This window comes from Pristiophorus japonicus, chromosome 6 (genome assembly GCF_044704955.1).
Source record: "Pristiophorus japonicus isolate sPriJap1 chromosome 6, sPriJap1.hap1, whole genome shotgun sequence".
NCBI classification, from domain to species: domain Eukaryota; kingdom Metazoa; phylum Chordata; class Chondrichthyes; family Pristiophoridae; genus Pristiophorus; species Pristiophorus japonicus.
The window spans coordinates 225,212,425-225,235,101 of NC_091982.1; the positions used below are offsets into that span (position 1 = coordinate 225,212,425).

At 44.6% G+C, this 22,677-nt stretch overlaps 1 protein-coding gene across 5 annotated transcripts in view; it reads right to left on the reverse strand.

Annotated features, from left to right (window-relative positions):
* xrn1 (5'-3' exoribonuclease 1) overlaps positions 1–18,826 on the reverse strand; it is a 130,481-nt gene extending 111,655 nt beyond the window's left edge. For 4 of the 5 annotated variants that reach the window (XM_070883655.1, XM_070883649.1, XM_070883654.1 and 1 more), the window contains exons 1-3: positions 18,727–18,826; positions 8,528–8,760; positions 1,610–1,707 (exon numbers count right to left, since the gene is read on the reverse strand). In XM_070883655.1, coding sequence (XP_070739756.1) covers positions 1,610–1,707; positions 8,528–8,760; positions 18,727–18,825 — 430 coding nt within the window. In that variant the 5' untranslated portion in view covers position 18,826. Of the gene's footprint in view, positions 1–1,609; positions 1,708–8,527; positions 8,761–16,176; positions 16,673–18,726 lie in introns of those variants that run through there. The other variant, XM_070883653.1, reaches the window with a different exon arrangement.
* Between the last annotated feature and the right edge of the window lie 3,851 nt (positions 18,827–22,677).

A 22,677-nucleotide genomic window follows, 5' to 3' on the forward strand; every position in this document is an offset into this window, starting at 1 on the left:
ATATATTCAAGAGGGAGTTGATATGGCCCTTACGGCTAAAGGGATCAAGGGGTATGGAGAGAAAGCAGGAAAGGGGTACTGAGGTGAATGATCAGCCATGATCTTATTGAATGGTGGTGCACGCTCGAAGGGCCGAATGGCCCACTCCTGCACCTATTTTCTATGTTTCTATGTTTACAAAGATAGGTGGGAAAGCAAGTTGCGAGGAGGTCGTAAAGAATCTGCAAAACGACATGGACAGGCTAAGTGAGTGGGCAAAAATTTGGCAGATGGAGTATAATGTGGGAAAATGTTAGGTTATCCACTTTGGTAGGAAAAATAAAAAAGCTAATTATTATTTCAATGAGGAGAGATTACAAAATGCTGCGATACTGAGGGATCTGGGGGTCATTGTACCTGAAACACAAAAAGTTAGCATGCAGGTACAGCAAGTAATTTGGAAGGCAAATGGAATGTTGGCCTTTATTGCAAGGTAGATGGAGTATAAAAGTAGGGAAGTCCTGCTACAACTGTACAGGGCATTGGTGAGACCACACCTGGAGTACAGTTTTGGTCTCCTTATTTAAAGAGGGATATACTTGCATTGGAGGCAGTTCAGAGAAGGTTCACGAGGTCGATTCCTGAAATGGGGGTTGTCTTATGAAGAAAGTTTGAGCAGGTTGGGCCTATACTCATTGGAGTTTAGAAGAATGATGGGTGATCTTGAGACATAAGATTCTGAGGGGGCTTAACAGGGTATAAGCAGAGAGGATGTTTCCCTTCGTGGGGGAATCTAGAACTAGGGGGCATAGTTTCAGAATAAGGGGTCGCCCATTAATAACGGAAATGGGGAGAATTTAATCTCTCAGAGGGTTGTGAATCTTTGGAATTCTCTGCCCCAGAGAGCTGGGTCAATAAATATATTTAAGGTGGAGATCGACAGATTTTTGAAAGAGAAGGGAGTCAAGGGTTATGGGGAGCGGGCACGAAAGTGCAGTTGAGTCTCGGATCAGATCAGCCATGATCTTATTGAATGGCAGAGTAGGCTTGAGGGGATAAATGGCCTACTCCTTTCTTATGTTTCTTAATAACTTAAAAATCTAGAAGCCCAATTCTATTGTTAAAAAATGCGCTAACTCATACAGAAATTCGGTTTCTTGGGCACCAACAACCCACTTATGCCTTTCTGAAAAGGTTATTTTGTTTATATGTGAGCCGTGACATTCTGTTGTACCATATAAGACATAATTTCAAACCCAAAATATTCCTCGTCGATTAGCATCAGGACAGGAAACTCAATGATTATCTTCCTGCACCTAGGCGTGCAAAATCCAATGCCCGGTTGCTGCCTCAGAGATCAGAAACTCAGTCTAGCTGGGAAATCAATCCAGTAAAGTATCTTTGGTACCACAAAAGATGAATGAGGTTGCCAAGCTTCTGGAATCTGGATTTGACAGATTTGGTAAAATGTGACCTCCTGGATTCTAGAAATAAATTATTCGGAACCACAAATGTAAGAGCTTAACTAGTTACAGGAAATAAATCTATGCCACTATCTTATTCTATTCAATAATTTGTAATCTGTAATAGATTTGTTTAGTTTGAAGAAGTGGTTATAACTGGGCATTACCTGGGGTAATACAGTTGGAGTCAAATCTGGCTTCGGTAGGAAGATTTTCTCCTTTTTCTAAGGCTTTTTTAATTTTATCTTCTGCTTCCTTTGCTGATCTACATTTAAAGAAAAGTGTTGTAACACAATGAATTATATTGAACAGAAAATATACACGTTCATAAACGAGAAAAAGTGTAGTCATTATGGATGACTGGCGAGTTTCCCCTGCCCCCATAAACAAATATGGAAGTTTAGCACACATCAATAACACTGGATTGCATCAAAAATAATTTTAAAAACTTGATGCTTTTTCCGATCTCGATAGCCTGCCTCACCCAATGGCAACAGTCAGATTTACTCCTTGCTCCCAAACCCACAGGCGCCTTTGCCCCTCTGCTGCTTCTTGCAGCTCTCGCCCACGCAAGCGCCCATGCTATCCCCTTTCACGCTACCGCCATGCCTTCCACCCCACTCACTCCTGTCACATTTCACCACTTCTATGCCCCCATGCCTTCTGCCACACTACTGGAAAAAATCCTTTCATCGCATTCCCCATGACCCATTAAGTGGCTTAAAATTCTTTGATGCGCTTTTATTTACAAAGCAAAAGCATTCTAAGAAACTTCAATAACATAAGCAGTTCCCAGGAAGTGGTGTGGTTATTTTTTCCAGCTATTCAACAAATACATTCAACAGGGTGGCAATGTAAACACTTAAAAAAAATGTATGTGAAGAACCTTCTCACTGGTAATGGGTCCATTTAGACCACTTTGTTAAAGTATTATTCCACGGGTTTGCCGAGCCAATTTTCTCGCAACAGACTAGCCAAATGCGTGCCCCGAGGCAGCTGGTTGATTTTGAGTCACTGGCAGCTGCAGGTAGGTCTGGCGGGAAATTGAAAAAGGCAGAGCGAAAAAGAGCGCGAGAGAGGGAGGGACAGGGCGCGGACAGGCTCGGGAGGGAGGGACAGAGGGAGGGCGCGGGAGGGAGGGACACAGAGGGAGGGCGCGGGAGGGAGGGACAGAGGGAGGGCGCGGGAGGGGCAGGGCGCGGGAGGGACAGGGCGCGGGCGAGGGAGGGACAGGGCGCGGGCGAGGGATGGACCGGGCGCGTGTGCGCGCGAGGGAGGGACCGGGCACGTGCGCGCGCGAGGCAGGGACAGAGCGCGGGTGCGCGCGAGGGAGGGCGGGACAGCCTCTTAATTGAACTTTGAACTCACCCAGTGTTTACTTAACAGCAATTATACTCCAAAGCCATACTCAAATCTATACTTTAAAGAAAATATTTTGTGCTCAACAAGGCATTATTTTCCTGTCCCTTAGAAAATGAGCAGTGCCACAGGAGATTTCCTAATAATATACTAAACATCTTTCATTTAGCAGGTCACATTTCTAATGTGTTCGTCGACAAAAAGAAACGGTCTTGTTTTTCTGATTTCTTTCTGGAAATTTTGAGTTATGCAACATATTAATACCTAATTATTTCACTCTCTCACAAACTTCTGTCAAATCTTCCCATGCACTATAATCAGTGGAAAGATGAATTGCATAGTAAGGAATCCCAAGAACAAATCCATTGACTGACAGCAACAAAAAACACCACATACGTCCTGCTATGACACCCAAAAACCTGGAATGCGAGGTTTTGATGATTACACTAAAATCTCGATGGTGCAATGGTCATTACATTCAGCTTCTAAGGTAAAGAACGCTGTGGTTTCACAAAAGGTTTTCAGAAATCATGAAAAATAATATCCACTTACTTGGAGGAACATACTCTTGGCATAAAACCAAAGGGAATTTTTTTTTTTAAAAGTCTGTTCAGTTTCTGTAAAGTCCTTACTCTACAGTATGAAACCACACGAGGCACATTCTGGGGACAAGGTCACTCTGTGACCTCAACCCTTTATTCACAGGACTCCAAAAACGACGACCCTGCGTGGGACCTCCCTTTTTGTACCTGTGTGATCAGGCAAGGAGTGTCTCCCACAAGTTCATCCCTTGTGGTCAAGGTGTGCATCTAAGTTGAGTGTATACAGTAATACAGTGGTGTTACATTGTGGTTACATATATGACATCTATGCATGAACTTAATCAACCAGCAAGTTGGATAGGCTTTTGGCATTTTTATTGACAATTAGAAAACTTTTGTGCGATACTGATTTGATATAGAAACTCAAAGAAATTAAACTGAGCAGTTTTGTAATGTTGGTGTTAGTCAGGAGCCCCAGTTTTATGTTACATCAGTGAAACATAGAAACATAGAAATTAGGTGCAGGAGTAGGCCATTTGGCCCTTCGAGCCAGCACCACCATTCAATAAGATCAGCGCTAATCATGTACCTCAGTAGCCCTTTCCTGCTTTCTCTCCATATCCCTTGATCTCTTTAGCCGTCAGGGTCATATCGAACTCCTTTTTGAATATATCTAACATACTGACATCAACAACTTTCTGCGGTAGAGAATGCCACAGGTTAGCAACTCTCTGAGCAAAGAAGTTTCTCCTCATCTCGGTCCTAAATGGCCCTTATCCTTAGACTGTGACCCCAGGTTTTCGACTTCCCCAACATCGGGGATATTCTTCCTGCATTTAACCTGTCCAGTCCTGTCAGAATTTTATATGTTTCTATGAGATCCCCTCTCATTCTTCTAAACTCAGTGAATACAGGCCCAGTCGATCCAGTCTCTCCTCATATGTCAGTCCCGCCATCTTGGGAATCAGTCTGGTGAACCTTTGCTGCACTCCGTCAATAGCAAGAACGTCCTTCCTCAGATTAGGAGACCAAAACTGAACATAATATTCCAGGGGAGGCCTTACCAAGGCCCTGTACAACTGCAGTAAGACCTCCCTACTCCTATACTCAAATCCCCTAGCTACGAAGGCCAACATGCCATTTGCCTTCTTCACCGCCTGCTGTACCTGCATGCCAATTTTCAATGACTGATGTACCATGACACCCAGGTCGCGTTGAACCTCCCCTTTTCCTAATCTGCCGCCATTCAGATAATATTCTGCCTTCACGTTTTTGTCACCAAACCTAATATTTAGCCACATTATACTGCATCTGCCATGCATTTGCCCACTCACCTAATCTGTCCAAGTCACTCTGCATCCTCCTCACAGCTCACACCGCCACCCAGCTTAGTGTGGTCTACAAACTTGGAGATATTACACTCAATTCCTTCGTCTAAATCATTGATGTATATTGTAAATAGCTGGAGTCCCAGCACTGAGCCCTGCGGCACTCCACTAGTCACTGCCTGCCATTCTGAGAAGGACCCATTTATCCCTACTCTCTGCTTCCTGTCTGCCAACCAGTTCTCTATCCACATCAATACATTATCCCCAATACCATGTGCTTTAATTTTGCACACTAATCTCTTGTGTGGGACCTTGTCAAAAGCCTTTTGAAAGTCCAAATACACCACATCCACTGGTTCTCCCTTGTCCATTCTGCTAGTTACATCCTCAAAAAATTCTAGAAGATTTGTCAAGCATGATTTCCCTTTCATAAATCTATGCTGACTTGGATCAATCCTGACACTGCTTTCCAAATGCGCTGCTATTTCATCTTTAATAATTTAATTCCAACATTTTCCCCACTACTGATGTCAGGCTAACCGGTCTATAATTACCCATTTTCTCTCTCCCTCCTTTTTTAAAAAGTGCGGTTACATTAGCTATCCTCCAGTCTGTTTTTTTTGAAGGGTGGTGATGATGCCGGTTTTGAAAAGGAGGATAGTACCCAAGGAGATCGAACCCTTTATACTGTCAGCTGGTATGAAGTGAGGAAGGGAATTTGGGTGGTCAGCTGTTTAGTGGGAATGGGATCAAGAGAGCAGAAGGTGCGTCTCATGGTCAAGATAAGATGAGAAAGGGCAAGGAATGGGACGATAGTAGAAAAAGATGTGGGTTTAGGATTAGAAACATAGAAATTAGGTGCAGGAGTAGGCCATTCGGTCCCTCGAGCCTGCACCACCATTCAATATGATCATGGCTGTACCCCATTCCTGCTTTCTCTCCATACCCCTTGCTCCCTTTAGCCGCAAGGGCCACATCTAACTCCCTTTTGAATACATCAAACGAACTGGCCTCAACAACTTTGTGGTAGAGAATTCCACAGGTTCACAATTCTCTGAGTGAAGAAGTTTCTCCTCCTCTCGGTCCTAAATGGCTTACCCCTTATCCTTAGACTGTGATCCCTGGTTCTGGACTTACCCAACATCGGGAACATTCTTCCTGCATCTAACCTGTCCAATCCCGTCAGAATTTTATATGTTTCTATGCGATCCCCTCTCATTCTTCTAAATTCCAGTGAATATAAGCCTAGTCAATCCAGTCTTTCTTCAAATGTCATTTCTGCCATCCTGGAATCAGTCTGGTGAACCTTCGCTGCGCTCCCTCAATAGCAAGAATGTCCTTCCTCAGATTAGGAGACCAAAACTGTACACAATATTCAAGGTGTGGCCTCACCAAGGCCCTGTACAACTGCAGTAAGACCTCCCTGCTCCTATATTCAAATACCCTTGCTATGAAGGCCAACATGCCATTTGCCTTCTTCACCGCCTGCTGTACCTGCATCCCAACTTTCAATGACTGATGTACCATGACACGCAGGTCTCGTTGCACCTCCCCTTTTACTAATCTGTCACCATACAGATAATATTCTGCCTTCCTGTATTTGCCACCAAAGTGGATAACCTCACAGTTATCTACATTATACTGCATCTGCCATGCATTTGTCCACTCACCTAACCTGTCCAAATCACCCTGCAGCCTCTTAGCATCCTGCTCACAGTTCACGCTGCCACCCAGCTTAGTGTCATCTGCAAACTTGGAGATGTTACATTCAATTCCTTTGTCTAAATCATTAATGTATATTGTAAATAGCTGGGGTCCCAGCAATGAACCTTGCGATACCCCACTGGTCATTGCCTGCCATTCTGAAAAGGACCCGTTTAGTCCCACTCTTTGCTTCCTGTCTGCCAACCAGTTCTCTATCCACGTCAATACATCACCCCCAATACCATGTGCTTTAATTTTGCACACTAATCTCTTGTGCGGGACCTTGTCAAAAGCCTTTGAAAGTCCAAATACACCACATCCACTGGTTCGCCCTTGTCCACCCTACTAGTTACATCCTCAAAAAATTCCAGAAGATTTGTCAAGCATGATTTCCCTTTCATAAATGCATGCTGACTTGGACCAATCCTGTCACTGCTTTCCAAATGCGCTGCTATTACACCTTTAGTAATTCATTCCAACATTTTCCCCGCTACCGATGTCAGGCTAACTGGTCTATAATTCCGTTTTCTCTCTGCCTCCTTTTTTTTTTTAAAGTGCGGTTACATTAGCTACCCTCCAATCCATAGGAACTGATCCAGAGTCAAAAGAATGTTGGAAAATGACCACCAATGCATCCTCTATTTCTAGGGCTACTTTCTTAAGTACTCTGGGATGCAGACTATCAGGCCCTGGGGATTTATTGGCCTTCAATCCCATCAGTTTCCCGAACATAATTTCCTGACTAATAAGGATTTCCTTCAGTTCCTCCTTCTCACTAGACTCTCGGTCCCCTGGTATTTCCGGAAGGTTATTTGTGTTTTCCTTAATGAAGACAGAACCAAAAGTATTTGTTCAATTGGTTTGCAATTTCTTTGTTCCCCATTATAAATTCACCTGATTCTGACTGCAAGGGACCTATATTTGTCTTCACTAATCTTTTTCTCTTCACATATCTATAGAAGCTTTCGCAGTCAGTTTTTATGTTCCCTGCAAGCTTCCTTTCATTCTCTATTTTCCCCCTCTGCTGCATTCTAAATTTTTCCCAGTCCTCAGGTTTGCTGCTTTTTCTGGCCAATTTATATGCCTCTTCCTTGGAGTTAACACTATCCCTAATTTCACTTGTTAGCTACCTTCCCCATTTTATTTTTACGCCAGACAGAGATGTGCAATTGTTGACATTCATCCATGTGATCTTTAAATGTCTGCCCACTGTCAACCCTTTAAATATCATTCGCCAGTCTATCCTAGCCAATTGATGAAACAGGTCTAGACCATTCTGTGCTCAAGCCTGCTCTGCCATCAAATTAGATCATGGCTGATCTGTACCGCAACTCCATTTACCCACCTTTGTTCCATATTCTTTGATACTTTTACCCAACAAAAATCTATCTATCTATCTCAAAATCTTGAAAATGTCAATTAACCCAGCATCCACAGCCTTCTGGGGGACTGAGTTCCAGTTTTCGTCTACCTTGTGTGTGAAAACGTACTTCCTGATTTCACCCTAAATAGCCTAGCTCTAATTTTAAGATTGTGCCCCTTGTACTGGATTCCCACTACCAGAGGAAATAGTTTCTCTGTACCTACCCGATTGAATACCTTAATCAGATCACCCCTCAACCTTTTAAATTCAAGGAAATAAAAACAAAGTTTATACAACTTGCCATCACAATAAATCCTGGTATAATTCTGTTGGATTTGAGCTGTAGCCCTTTCAAGGCCAATATATCTTTCCTGAGGTTTCTTCCCTTCTGAATGCATTAATTAGCTCCTTGTTGGGCCACAGTTCCACAATGCCCACCATCCTCTGCTACCGAATGCAAGTGGCCACGATTCATGTGGGACCCTATACAATGAATGTTGGCATTCTATTTGACCATGGGAGGACATGATTGGGACAGCTGATCCCAATCCTGTACTCATTCAGTGTTCACAGATGTACTTTCTAGTAGTGCTGTATATTAACGCAAAGGAAAAACTCCAGACAAGTTTCCATTCCCAAGCCCAGGGTTAATTACAGTGCCCATTAATGCCAAACCGACTGACTAGACATTCCTGGGCGATGTGACTCAGGTACTTACTGGATGAACTTGCTGAGCCGCTCGCAAGTGCCTTGACCATTTTTAGACTCGCTACCGAACAATTTTCTTACCTAAAACGTCTGCCACGTTGTTGATTCATTTTTGCTCTTGGAGCCACACCATCAACTGCCATGAAGAAGGTCTTTTTTGGCTTAATGATGCGAAATAGAACTTCCACATAGTGGAAAATATCAGCAATTATCTTTTCCTCAGAGATTCGAAAGTGCACATCTTCATCATTTGGGTGAGAACATTGATGGATAATTCCATTCATATCCAGATAGAGATTGTCAAACTCCGGAATCTGCAAAATTGAATGCAGAAAAACGTGTAATGAGTGAATCATGTAGGATTAAAGACTGTAATTAACAGAAGTTTCCCATCTCAAACTTGCAGCACATTATTCCACAAACTTGCTGCCTTTTAATAAAAATGTAAGTGATTAAAAATCAATGTTATCCTATTTTAGTCATATTTCATTACTTTCTATACTATGCAATTAGCCTTTAAGTTATAGTCCTCTAAAATTTACTGTTTGTGACAAGGCTTTGGTAAAACTCTTACACATTCAAATGGAAATGTTTAATCAACATTTTCTTAATACTCTACCTGGTGCGAACCCAAGATGCATAGGCCAGGAAGATCCAGACAACTAGCTGGTCAGTATTTAGGTTGCATATTTCAGCTTGACAGCAGTGGGATTTTTAAATTAGCCACAACATGCAAGACTGAGCAACCGCTGTCTGTGTATGAATAAACCGCTGTCTGTGTATGAATACAAGGTCAACACAAGCCAAGGCTTCACAGTGATGGTCAACAGAGACAGTTTTTCCCAATCCTCAAGCAATTTGGTTTAGGATTAAATTTAAATAGGCGCCACATTGTTTGTTAATTATCTAATTTTCATAAATGGTAGTTCTATGGCAATCATGTTGCTACACACAAGTGTGAATACCATGGTCAGGCTGAATACAGGTTCAGTGTGTCAGACATACTTTAATGACAGTGAATTTCTGCTGGGTCAGTATATCATTCATTAGGTCTGCCTGCAAGTTTTGTGCAGAATATCACATATGTCCATATATAATATATTAAAAGCCTTACATCTGCACGCACCTCCCATCAACTTCTTCCATTCTAAATTCTTGTATGCACATTTACACTGTAAACGAAACTGTAAACTGTTGTAATTACACCCTCCCACCAGCAGTGGTGCTCCACTGGCAGGAGGATATCATCATGCATGGCAAGTCAACATAGTTTCTATTATAACTCTGGACATAGGAAGTTATAATAGAACAATCTGACAGGACGGACATGCAGACAGAAGATTTTTAATACATTATAGACAAATATATATAATCAATAGAAAAAAGACAAAAAAGAAAAGTCATAAGAACAAAACTCACTGGCTGACAAGTACCATCCTAAGAGCAAGCAGATTATGACAATTAACCACGATTAGATACTCTCTGTAAAGAGATAAAGTACTTTTTTCCTGTCCAATGATCCCATCAGTAAACATGCTGCCATTGAGCAAAACCACACGGCCAGTTTCCCAACGGCTGGCTCACTGTGTGTGGGCAACATACAGCTAGCTCAGTCATACAAGCCAGAAAGATCTCGGTTGAAATTATCTGACAGTGCTGAGTTAGCTGATCTTGGGAGAACGCCAATCGGCGAGATACAACTGACCTCAGCACTCTGGGTCAGGAAGCAGAAAACCATTAGGATTCATGGCAGAACAGTCTACCAACATGCACTGTTTACGCTCACACATGAAAAGCAGCCACTTAAGATACTAAAAGGCAATCACTATCCATGAATCTGTCAATGTCTTGGAGAGATGAGGAAAAGGAATAAAAAGCTGGACAATTTTCCATAAATAAGAAACACTTAGCAAAACAGCAGCCATAATAGCAGCAATAGAGGTAAAAAATGAACAGTGGTAATAGTACAAAGTACAAACTAATCTGTACAGATTATAAATAAATGTTTGTGAGCATGTTCAAACAACTTTTTTTTATAACTTAACCAATTATGTAACCCTGTTAAGCTTCACCCTGGCAGCTTATGACCTGATCCAACTCACTTGAGTGTTACATGCCGGCAAAATCTTCAATAAATATGCTGAAATGACATTAAAGACTCAGAAGCTATTGTAAGGCGGGAGGACATAGTGAGTGAGGGAAAACAGTGGGAGGGAGGTCAGAGTGAGGTCTGCACAAAAGATAATATGAAAGTGTTAGCGAAGGTGTTTTTTTTTTAAAAACACAAAGCAGAGCAGGGTCAGGATACATGGAGCTAGTAGGTATAACCAGTACTGTGCCTTGGAGCCAGGAAGCTGGGGTGAGGAGAGGGGTGGAGTTGCAGATATTGGCAGCTAGCCATGGACGAACGCATTATTGGTTAGCAGGAGGGTGGTGCACAAGATGTTGGCTTGGAAGGCTGCATCAAGTGCTTATGTACACATAAGCCAATGAGGGAGAACATAATGCCAGCATAGTTGCAAATATCAGTGACGTCAGGACCCTGGGCCTTGGCAAAAAGTGGCATCTCCCTTCCACGACAGAGACACAGTCAATTTATTTCACTTGGGGGAGGTTAAGCAGTTTTCAGAGCTGCTGGAGGAAACATTTCAAGCAGCCTTACACAATTTAGACTGTGGGCAAAGAGAAGACTCTTGAGCTGCAATATCAGCTGGAAGTGGGCAATTTAAAAAAATTTATGGCCCGGAATTTGCAGTCGGGATGACACTGAATTGGCAGCATTCACCGTCATTCCACCTCTGAAACTGACCGCAACTTTGGGATTCCCATGTTAGGATGCGCATGCGTTACATCCTGAAGTTGTGTTCGTTCGCTGTTATCGTGGGAGCACAGTCCCGCATTTCTGAACTCTCTGCTTCAGCACGCGCTCTGAAGTTTGGATTAAGAAAACAGGAAGATTGGAAGTTTGGATCGAAAGAGACTGTTAGACAACGTGGTGCCTTTCAGCCATTGAAATGAGTAACTGGTCATTGTCTGGATGTTAAATATTTGAGTACCTTGCTACGGTGGGAATAATAGTAATTCATGACTAAACGATGTTAAGATTTGATGACATCTGTATGTTAATTGTTTGTATGTATCATCGATACTATCTATGCATGCCGATTACCTGGTTTGTGTACAGTAATTCACATCGTCTATGTTAATTATTTGAATGTATCATTTGTTACTATGTGAGGAAACGATCTGGCAACTCAGTTAGCAGCTCAGAATAGTAATTCAGAAATCAGTTAGCCGTGATTTCAGGACAATTCTACATTGTCTGCGTGTTAATTGTCTAAATGTACTTTGCAAAGAAATAAGAGTTCAAAGGCTTTTTCAGTATAAAGATGAGAGTTTGACATGAGACAACACACACTGGAATCTCGAAAGGTGTATCACAAGCAGCCACAGGAATCGAAGCAAGTTGCCTTTGTGAAGTATCTCAGTAACTTTCATACTGGGTTTGTTTAGTATGAATGTCTAAATAAAAGACCCGATCCTGCCTTTACTACAATGGAGTGTGTGCAATTCCACATTTGAAGCAACGAAGCGAAAAGAGCAAGACAGCCATTTACAACAGTTATTACCCACCACAAATTCCAAAATTCTGCTGGCTGTATCTTAATACCCACCAAGTCCCGTTCACCCATTACCCCTGTGCTCGCTGACCTGCATTGGGTCCCAGTCCATCATCGCCTCAAATTTGAAATTCTTATCCGTGTGTTCAAATCCTTCCATGACCTCGCCCCTTCTTGGATCTGTAACCTACTCCAGCCCTACAACCCTCCGGGAACTCTGCGTTCCTCCAATTCTGGCCTCTTGTGCATCCTCAACTTTCTTGCCCCACCATTGGCACCCATGTCTTCAACTGTCTGGGCCCCAAGCTCTGGAATAACCTTGCTAAACCTCTCTACCTCCCTATCCTCCTTTAGCGAGTCACTTAAAACCTACATCGGCGACCAATCTGTCCCAATATCTTGTTTGACACAGTGGCAAATGTTTTGGCTGATTATGCTCCTGTGAAATGCCTAAATAAATGAAATTATCTGTTGTTCTATCATTCTGAAACAAGTTACCCTTGACGCCATAGTTAATCTCTTAGCTAAGATTTCACTGTCTTGCATCAGATTTAACATCACGATTTCAGTCTTGCATCAGATTGTATACACCACCATTGGTGTTTAAATCAAACTTTAAACTATTTTAAATCAGAAGCTTTCTTGCTTTAACTGCCAATTTTAACATAGAATAGCATCGAATGATGAACTTCTCCTTGGAGCAGAGAAGGCTAAGGGGAGATTTGGTAGAGATGTTTAAAATCGTGAAGGGTTCAGATAGAGTAAATAAAGAGAAGCTGTTCAATGGCTGAAGGGTCGATAGCGAGAGGCAAAAATTTAAGGTGATTGGCAAAAGAACCAAAGACGACATGAGGATAAACTTTAGACTCCAAATAGCACAGAAGGAGGCTATTCAACCCAGTGAGTCTGCACTGGCTCTTTCAAAGAGAAATCTGGTTAGTCAGACTCACCCCCTCTTTCCCCAGATCCTTGAATTTTTTTCTCCTTTAAGTATTTATCCAATTCTCTTTTGAAGGCTGCTATTGAATCTGTATCTACCATCCTATTAAGCAATACATTTCAAATCCTAACCACTCATTGCGTAAAGAAGTTTTTCCTCATGAACCTTTGGTTCTTTTGCCAATCATCTTAAACTTTTGCCCTCTCGTTATCGACCCTTCAGCCTTTGAATAGTTTCTCTTTATTTACTCTAAAATCGTGAAGGTTTTGATAAACACCTCTACCAAAATTTTGCTCCAAGGAGAAGTTCATCATTCAAACTTCTTAGCCCTTTCTGTGATACAATTTGTTTTGCACAGTCCAGAACTGTGCATTGCATTCCAAAGTGCAGACTAACCAGACCAGAACTGTGCAGTGATGGTCTAATTAGACCAGAACCATGTGTAGTGCTTCAATTAATATAGAAAATAAAGTATTAAATGCTGGCTATGTAAAAACTGACCTGGGCGCACCCAATGCTGACAAATGAATTGGGAAGCTTTCCCTCAAATCAAGGAAATACATGATAGGGGAGCAATAGCATGCAGTATATAGCCAAAGTGGCATTGAGGATGCAATTATGTTCCACAAAATATACGCCAACCAAAAGTATTCTCAAGTTGGCTGTAGTTCTGGACAACCAATTCACAGTGACTCCTCTGGAACCATTTCATTTCCTATTTGGGAAGCCAGGTTTTGTTGGGGGGGGGGGGGGTCACTAACTTCAAGAAAACCACGTGCATTCATCAGGAAACCTTAACATTTAATACTGAAATGGTAAGAGAATTTTTTTATTTGGTGGGAGCGCCATATTACAAAGATTAAATCATGACTTTTGAAAGGTACCCCATGGCAGAATGAATGAGACCCAAACTGCTAAAGATTTGTTTATGTTCTGTTTTGGTTACTGCAGTTCAAGTTTCAAACCCTCAACTGCTACTGGTTCCTTTGCCATTCTGATTACATGGGGAGATGGATCACTGCCTCCCTGCTTCCACACGTTACAGCAAAATTTGCTGTAATACTAAAAGATTACAGGTAAACGTATCTTCCGGATTATAAACTCCCCTGCACAACTGATTGGAATAAGTTACAGGTACATTCTCTATCGATCACTGGAATTTGCTAATATATTAAGTCATGCTTGTGTCCCTGATAATTTCACAGTCTTGCATCAGATTTGGCATCATGAAAAAGTTGTGTTTAAACCTGCACCTCATACATTACTGGTGTTTTAATCAAACTTACAGAAAGTGTATTTAGAGATTATGTAAAAGTATTTTTTGTTCCTACAGCTGGTTTTGATAATTAAATTTTAAACACAAAATATGTTGTGCTAAACTTAACCTGGGAGTAACAGATAATGAGCTCCTGAAATGGGAAAGTGTTCCTTTTCCCAGTACCAACATCTTCATAAATAAATTAGGAGAAAAAAAAGATAATGGCCTGGAATTTGCAGTCAGCAGCGAAGCAAAGTGGTCGGCTATTCAGACCTCCAATTCAAATCAACGAAGTATAGTGAGGATCCCCCTCTGCAAACTGCTGTGACGTCAAGAGGTTGTCTAAGCAGCCAATCAAAAGGCGTAATTCTCAGACAGCACACAGTAAGCTCTTAAAATTCTAACTTTTTAAAAATAAATAGTTAGAGAACAAAAGAAAGATTGGAGCTCTCACATGGGAAATTTGAAAGATGGATTACATTTTTTAAATGTTGTTTTAAAAGCTTTCTTAAATTTTAATTTTTATTAAAATGGAATATTTCATTGCACACAATTAAAATTAGCTTTCCAGGCCCTTAACATTTGTTTAGCAGTAATAACACTGTCAAAACCCAAGTTATACCTAATCCGTTTGGGTCTAACTTTTAATGGGGAATTTAACAGCACACTTACTGCAGAAGAGCTGAAGTTTGTATCAGTTTCAATGATTTGGCTGATTACACAGATTGCCAAACAGCACAACCTGTTTTGGAGCTTTCAATGATTGACTGAAACTTCTGGATTTCCGCATTCGCCTGTGCCAAATCCCGAAATTGTAGTCAGTTTTAAAGGCTGCTAGTTCGCAGTCACCCTGACCGCAAATTCTTGGCCAATGAACGAGAAAAGACTGTTTGGCCCATCAACTATTGTTCCCAACAAATCAGATATAATTTACATCATGGACCAGCTCAAAAATGCCTCTGGGTGAATAATCACAAAGTCAGAAACTACAATATGTCTTATTCACCATAAACACCAGTAGAAATAAATCAAGAAAAACATTCACTATCACGAGGTCACAATGACAAAATGACATCACAAAGTATTAGTTCATTTTCTTGGGTTATAAAAAAAGTTGCTGTTTTGTTATTGAAAACATGTTCAAGTCACATAACTAATGTGTTAGGGTCAGTACACAGAGAGAGGGGCTGGCAAGGCTGATGAGAATGTACATACAGGGGTATATAGAATTTCAAACATTAGTAAACAGTATTGTGCAGCTCAGATCACTTGACAGTAAGTGAATCCAATTCAAGGCAAATGAAGAAACAACTGATCGGCATACACACAAAAAAATGAGACACAAAGTAGGTAGCATTACAGGGAGACAAGACTGATAATTTTTAGTACTGTATTATAATTCTTAAAACCTAATGTTGGAACAATGATGGTACAACACCCCCCAGCAAGCATCTAAGAAGAAGAAAAATTCAGAGGGAACAGGAGAAAGAAATATTAAATTATGAAAGCAACACTGAATTGAGAGTGTATATTTAAATTCTGACAGTTTGGAGGCTGGCATCACTGACATTGTTGGCTGTGCTAACAAACCACTTCAGCAGCAATAATTAACAACACGGACAGCTTGGTCCACACTTCTCCGATTTCTATTTACTTTGGAGAAATGTACACGAAAGGGTGACCAGCTCAAGATGAAAAGAATATTAAAAGCTACCCATCCCTCACCAACCAAACACTCGGCTCCAATTCCCTTATTTTAAAAAATAATAAAGTGCTGACACGACGCTAATTCTGGGCAAAGCCCAGAAATGGAGGTGGGGGGAGGAGGTTTGAGATGAGGAAGGCTGCGGGCCTGGGGTACAGGGAGGCCGGGTGCGGACACGGCCAGAGGCCGGGGCCATGTTTGCCTTACCTGATGCTCTTTCACCACCTGGCTCAGGCACGGGTAGCGCTCGCTGATCCAGCGGTAAAACTTGGGGACGCCCATCGTCGCTGCGGGGTTTAAAAACACTCAAGGAGAGCTGCGGGCTGGTGGGCTAAGCTCAGCTGAGGCGAGCCGGCGCTCGCGGAGGCTCTCTCCCCTCCCGCCCCGCGCTCCGGGCTCGCGGCCTACGGAAGCGGCCTGTCAGGGTGACGTAACTGCAGCGGCCACAACAACAGGCCCGAGCGCCCGCTGCTCACAGCTCCCAGAGGCTCGTCTTTTTTAAATTTAATTTAATTTTAAACTGTTTATTTTTCTTCACTTTTTTCCCCCGTTTTATTTCCTCCTCACTTTTTTAAAAATTGTTTTTGGATGGAACGGTGTCACTTTTATCTTATTCCGGGCTGCCCCTGTGTTGTGGCTCTGGTTACAGGAGACACACACTCCCTCCTTCCCATGTATATTTTGTCCTCCCTCCCTCCTTCCCATGTATATTTTGTCCTCCCTCCCTCCTTCCCATGTATATTTTGTCCTCCCTCCCATGTATATTTTGTCCTCCCTCCCTCCTTCCCATGTATATTTTGTTCTCCCTCCCATGTATATTTTGTCCTCCCTCCCTCCTTCCCATGTATATTTTGTCCTCCCTCCCTCCTTCCCATGTATATTTTGTCCTCCCTCCCTCCTTCCCATGTATATTTTGTCCTCCCTCCCTCCCTCCCATGTCAATTTTGTCATGGTGATTTGCCAAAAGAACCCAGAGACCACATGAGGAAACATTTTTTTTTCATTGCGCAGCTAGTTGTTGTGATCTGAAAGGAAACAGATTGAGGAATAACTTTCAAAAGGGATTTGGATAAATACTTGAAGGGGATCATTTCTGAAAAAGAAAAACTTGCATTTGTATAGCACCTTTCACAACTACCGGACGTCCCAAAGCGCTTTACAGCCAATGAAGTACTTTTATGAAGTAGAGCCACTGTGCAATGTGGGAAAAGCAGCAGCCAATTTGCGCACAGCAAGCTCCCACAAACAACATGATAATGACCAGATAGTCTGTTTCATCATAGGCAGTCCCTCGAAACAAGGATGACTTGCTTCCATGCCAAAGAAAAGGATGTTCACAGGTGTTTCGAATGAAGAACCCGAACTACATCCTCAAGGGTGGAAGATGCCAGTGCGTGGTTTTTTTAAAGTGTGGTGGCCGTTGCACACCAGCCACATTGGCTGTTTCAGTGATGTTGATTGAGGGATAAATATTGACCAGGACACTGGGGATAACTCATCTGCTCTTCTTCGAAATAGTGCCGTGGGATCTTTTACATCCACCTGAGAGGGCAGACAGGGCCTCTGTTTAACATCTCATCCGAAAGATGGCACCTCCGACAGTACAGCACTCCCTCAGCACTGCACTGGGGTGTCAGCCTAGATTTTTATGCTCAAGTCTCTGGAATGTGACTTTGGAGGATAGCTCTTTGAAAAGAGCCAGCACAGACACACTGGGCCGAATGGCTTCCTTCTGTGCTGTATCATTCTATGATTCTGTCAGGAACCAAAGCTCAATATAAAGATTTTTTTTCTTTAACTTGATATTTGGATGAAATTTAATAATCAGGTTTAAGATAATGATCGAGAGATAGAGATAGTACCTGTACAACGATCAAAGTTATCGATTGGGGATGAGCCAACTATGAGCGAATGAGGATGTCAGCTAAATAAGCTAAACCAGAGAAAAATATCTGAGTTCTGATGGAAGGTCATCGACCTGAAACATTAATTCTGTTTCTCTTTCCAGATGTTGCCTGACCTGCTGATTCGTTTCCAGCATTTTCTGTATTTATTGAAGAGACATATAAGGAAGTAGAACAACAGTGGGCAATATACAAAGGGAAGTTCAATACAGTTCGAGAAATATATTTCATTAAAATTAAGAATCAACTAGCCAAGAATGAGGCTCTTGCTGTGCAAAATCAAAGCACATAGTATTGGTGGTAAGGTACGTGGATAGAGAACTGGTTGGCAGACAGGAAGCACAGAGTCAGGATAAACGGGCCCTTTTCAGAATTGTAGGCAGTGATTAGTGGAGTGCCGCAGGGCTCAGTGCTGGAACCCCAGCTCTTTACAATATATATTAATGATTTAGATAAAGGAATGGAGTGTAATATCTCCAAGTTTGCAGATGACACTAAACTGGGTGGTGGTGTGAGCTGTGAGGAGGACGCTAAAAGGCTGCAGGGTGACTTGGACAGGTTAGGTGAGTGGGCAAAAGCATGGCAGATGCAGTATAATGTGGATAAATGTGAGGTTATCCACTTTGGGGGCAAAAACACGAAGGCAGAATATTATCTGAATGGCGGCAGATTAGGAAAGGGGGAGGTGCAACGAGACCTGGGTGTCATGGTTCATCAGTCATTGAAAGTTGCGATGCAGGTACAGCAGGCGGTGAAGAAGGCAAATGGTATATTGGCCTTCATAGCTATGGGATTTGAGTATAGGAGCAGGGAGGTCTTGCTGCAGTTGTACAGGGTCTTGGTGAGGCCTCACCTGGAATATTGTGTTCAGTTTTGGTCTCTGTGGCATATGTAGCACACAAATCACTGATTCCACACAGTCTGGTGTAAGTCTAACTGCTGTGACCTTCATCCTTTATTGTTCAGCTCCAGAGTGCCTCTCAGGTGTGGTGGTCAGCCTTTTATAGTGCCTGTTGCAGGCACTTCCAGGTTTCCCACCACAGCGCCCTCTGTGGTGTAGCATTGTGCTTACATTACATTTAAGGTACCAGGACGATACACACATCAATACATAACATCACCTTCCCCCCTCCCCCCACCAGGACGCAGGACGACGAAACACACATCAATACATAACATCACACTTGTCCAACAGAAAGCAGGTAGGCATAGACAGTGCGTTAGTATGGTACATGTTATCTGGTACATTAATTGGTACATTGACTGGTAACGGATCCCTGATTTCCTTGTTAGCCCTTATCATTAATTGTACTTTATATCCATTATTTTACACAAATACAGTGGGCATTCAGCATTAAAAAATTAATTCTTGTTATAAATTCGCCATCTCACATTAACATAGCTCATTTTAAACTCGCTCTGCCTTACAGAAGTCCTTTGTGGGGACCACCTCATGGTAAGGCGGGTGCATTTCCTTTTTAAGGCACCATCTTTGATGCAGGAGGATTCCATGAGGCTTCTCTTTGGGCACCGCCATCTTTGCTCTGCTGCTCTGAACACAATGCCGCCGCCATCTTGTTCTCCGCCGCTCCGGATGCCCTCTGCCGTCGCAGCCTCCACTCCCACCTGACTTGCCACCTCTCCTGCGGCCGTTGTCGCTTCTCCGGCAGCCACCATAGCCGCCTCCCCTGCGGCCGTCGTGGCCTCTCCAGCGGCCGCACTTGCCACCTCCCCCGCATCCTCTGTAGCGGCCTCCCATGCGGCCGCCGTGGCTGCCGACCTCTAGCTGCTGCCGCCACCCGCCGCTAACAGCTCCTCGGCGGGGCCCGCCCAACCGCAACTTCCTCGGCGGGGCCCACCCGACGGCTACTTCCTCGGCGGGGCTCTTCCGATCCGCCGGCCATCCTGGATCCCTTGCACCCCGCCGGCTCACCTCCCCCTCACTAGGCCCCTCTCTGCAGGGCTGCTTGCCTGTGGGGGCTGAGGCTGCAGGATCTCTGTGGCTTGAGGTTCGGGCCTGGGCCTTGCCTGTGGAGGCTGAGGCTGCAGGATCTCCGTGAGGTCCGGGGCTGGGACTTGCCTGTGGGTGGATTGAGGCTGCAGCTCCAGCTCGGTCGGCGCTGCTCTCTGGGGACCCGGGGAGCAGCAGCCTGTGGAGTGATGAAGTCTTCCCAGCTCCCACGGACCGTCCCCATCCACCTCCGGCTGAGGAGTGTCGGCCCATCGCCTGCAACGACCCACAGAGGTAAACCGTGCGTCTCATCCCCGTGGGATACCTGCACCATCGCTCTGCCAAGAACAGGTATTAGTTCCCTGGTGTAGGTACGCAGCTTCGCCGTGACCAGGACCAGCTTGGGTCGTGCAGCTGGGTTAGTCCACAGTTTATCAAAAGTTCTCCGACTCATCAACGACGGACCCGAGCCCGTGTCCACTTCCATACTCACAGGGACTCCGTTGATTTTTACTTCCCTTATCACTGGGGGCGAATCGTCGGTACACGTGTACAGTCCAAACACCTCATCATCTTCTGTCTGCTCCTCGCTGGATGATGGATCATCTCCCATCTCCTCAGCCACATGGTGAATCCGATTTCTTTTACACATGCGCTGAAGGTGGCCTTTAACGTGGCAGGTATTGCACGTGTACTCCGCAAACCTGCACCGGTGAGCCTCATGGCTTCCTCCACAACGCCAGCATGGTGCTGCTTGATTGGCCCCCTCAGCAGACTCTGAGTTCCAGGACCCCGAGGTCCATGCTCTCTGCCCCGGGCAGAGCCACGTTCTGCAGTTTTGTCCGTGGTGGGCGTTATCCTGTGGACACTGCCTGCCGGGTTCGAGACTGTGTGGATTATTTGCTTGGTGCTGCAAGTCGAGGTCATACGTGCCTGGCTGATGGCGATGGCCTTTGTCAGAATGACTGTGGGTTCCGTGGCTAACAGCTTGTGAAGGAGACCCTTGTGGCCAATCCCCATAACGAAAACGTCCCGCAAAGCCTCGTCAAGGTGTGCGCCAAAATCACACGGCGCCGCGAGTCTCCTGAGGTCCGCAGCATATTTGGCGATATCCTGGCCCTCAGGTCTGCAGTGATGGTAAAATTTGTATCTGGCCGTAAGGATGCTCTCGTTCGGTTTCAAATGGTCACAAATGAGTTCAGTCAGCTCCTCGTATGACTTGTCCCTGGCGCTCCCGGGTGCCAGCAAATCCCTGATGAGACAGTAAACCTCATCTCAACAACTGGAGAGCAATATCGCCTTACACTTATCTCTCATTGCGTCCGTGTCCTCCGTCAGGTTGTTTGCTGTGAAGTAGTACTCGAGCCTTTCCGTAAAGGCCTCCCAATCATTGCCCACGGTAAAATCCTTTAGCGAGCCCGGAGTAGCCATGGTTGCATGGAGTTCGTCCGCTTCCTAGTCGCCAATGTGGTGTATGTAGCACACAAATCACTGACTCCACAAGGTCTGGTGTAAGTCTAACTGCTGTGACCTTCGTCCTTTATTGTTCAGCTCCAGAGTGCCTCTCAGGTGTGGTGGTCAGCCTTTTATAGTGCCTGTTGCAAGTACTGCCAGGTTTCCCACCACATCGCCCTCTGTGGTGTAGCATTGTGCTTACATTACATTTAAGGTACCAGGACGATACACACATCAATACATAACATCACCTTCCCCCCCCACCAGGACGCAGGACGACGATACACACATCAATACATAACATCACACTTGTCCAACGGAAAGCAGGTAGGCATAGACAGTGCGTTAGTATGGTACATGTTATCTGGTACATTAACTGGTACATTGACTGATAACGGATCCCTGATTTCCTTGTTAGCCCTTATCATTAATTGTACTTCATATCCATTATTTTACACAAATACAGTGGGCATTCAGCATTAAAAAATTAATTCTTGTTATAAATTCGCCATCTCACATTAACATAGCTCATTTTAAACTCGCTCTGCCTTACAGAAGTCCTTTGTGGGGACCACCTCATGGTAAGGCGGGTGCATTTCCTTTTTAAGGCACCATCTTTGATGCAGGAGGATTCCACGAGGCTTCTCCTTGGGCACCGCCATCTTTGCTCTGCTGCTCTGAGCACAATGCCGCCGCCATCTTGCTCTCCGCCGCTCCGGATGCCCTCCGCCGTCGCAGCCTCCGCTCCCCTCCGCTGCCACCTGACTTGCCACCTCTCCTGCGGCCGTTGTCGCTTCTCCGGCAGCCACCATAGCCGCCTCCCCTGCGGCCGTCGTGGCCTCCCCAGCGGCCGCACTTGCCACCTCCCCCGCATCCTCTGTAGCGGCCTCCCATGCGGCCGCCGTGGCTGCCGACCTCCAGCTGCTGCCGCCACCCGACGCTAACAGCTCCTCGGCGGGGCCCGCCCAACCGCAACTTCCTCGGCGGGGCCCACCCGACGGCTACTTCCTCGGCGGGGCTCTTCCGATCCGCTGGCCATCCTGGATCCCTTGCACCCCGCCGGCTCACCTCCCCCTCACTAGGCCCCTCTCTGCAGGGCTGCTTGCCTGTGGGGGCTGAGGCTGCAGGATCTCTGTGGCTTGAGGTTCGGGCCTGGGCCTTGCCTGTGGAGGCTGAGGCTGCAGGATCTCCGTGAGGTCCGGGGCTGGGGCTTGCCTGTGGGTGGATTGAGGCTGCAGCTCCAGCTCGGTCGGCGCTGCTCTCTGGGGACCCAGGGAGCAGCAGCCTGTGGAGTGATGAAGTCTTCCCAGCTCCCACGGACCGTCCCCATCCACCTCCGGCTGAGGAGTGTCGGCCCATCGCCTGCAACGACCCACAAAGGTAAACCGTGCGTCTCAT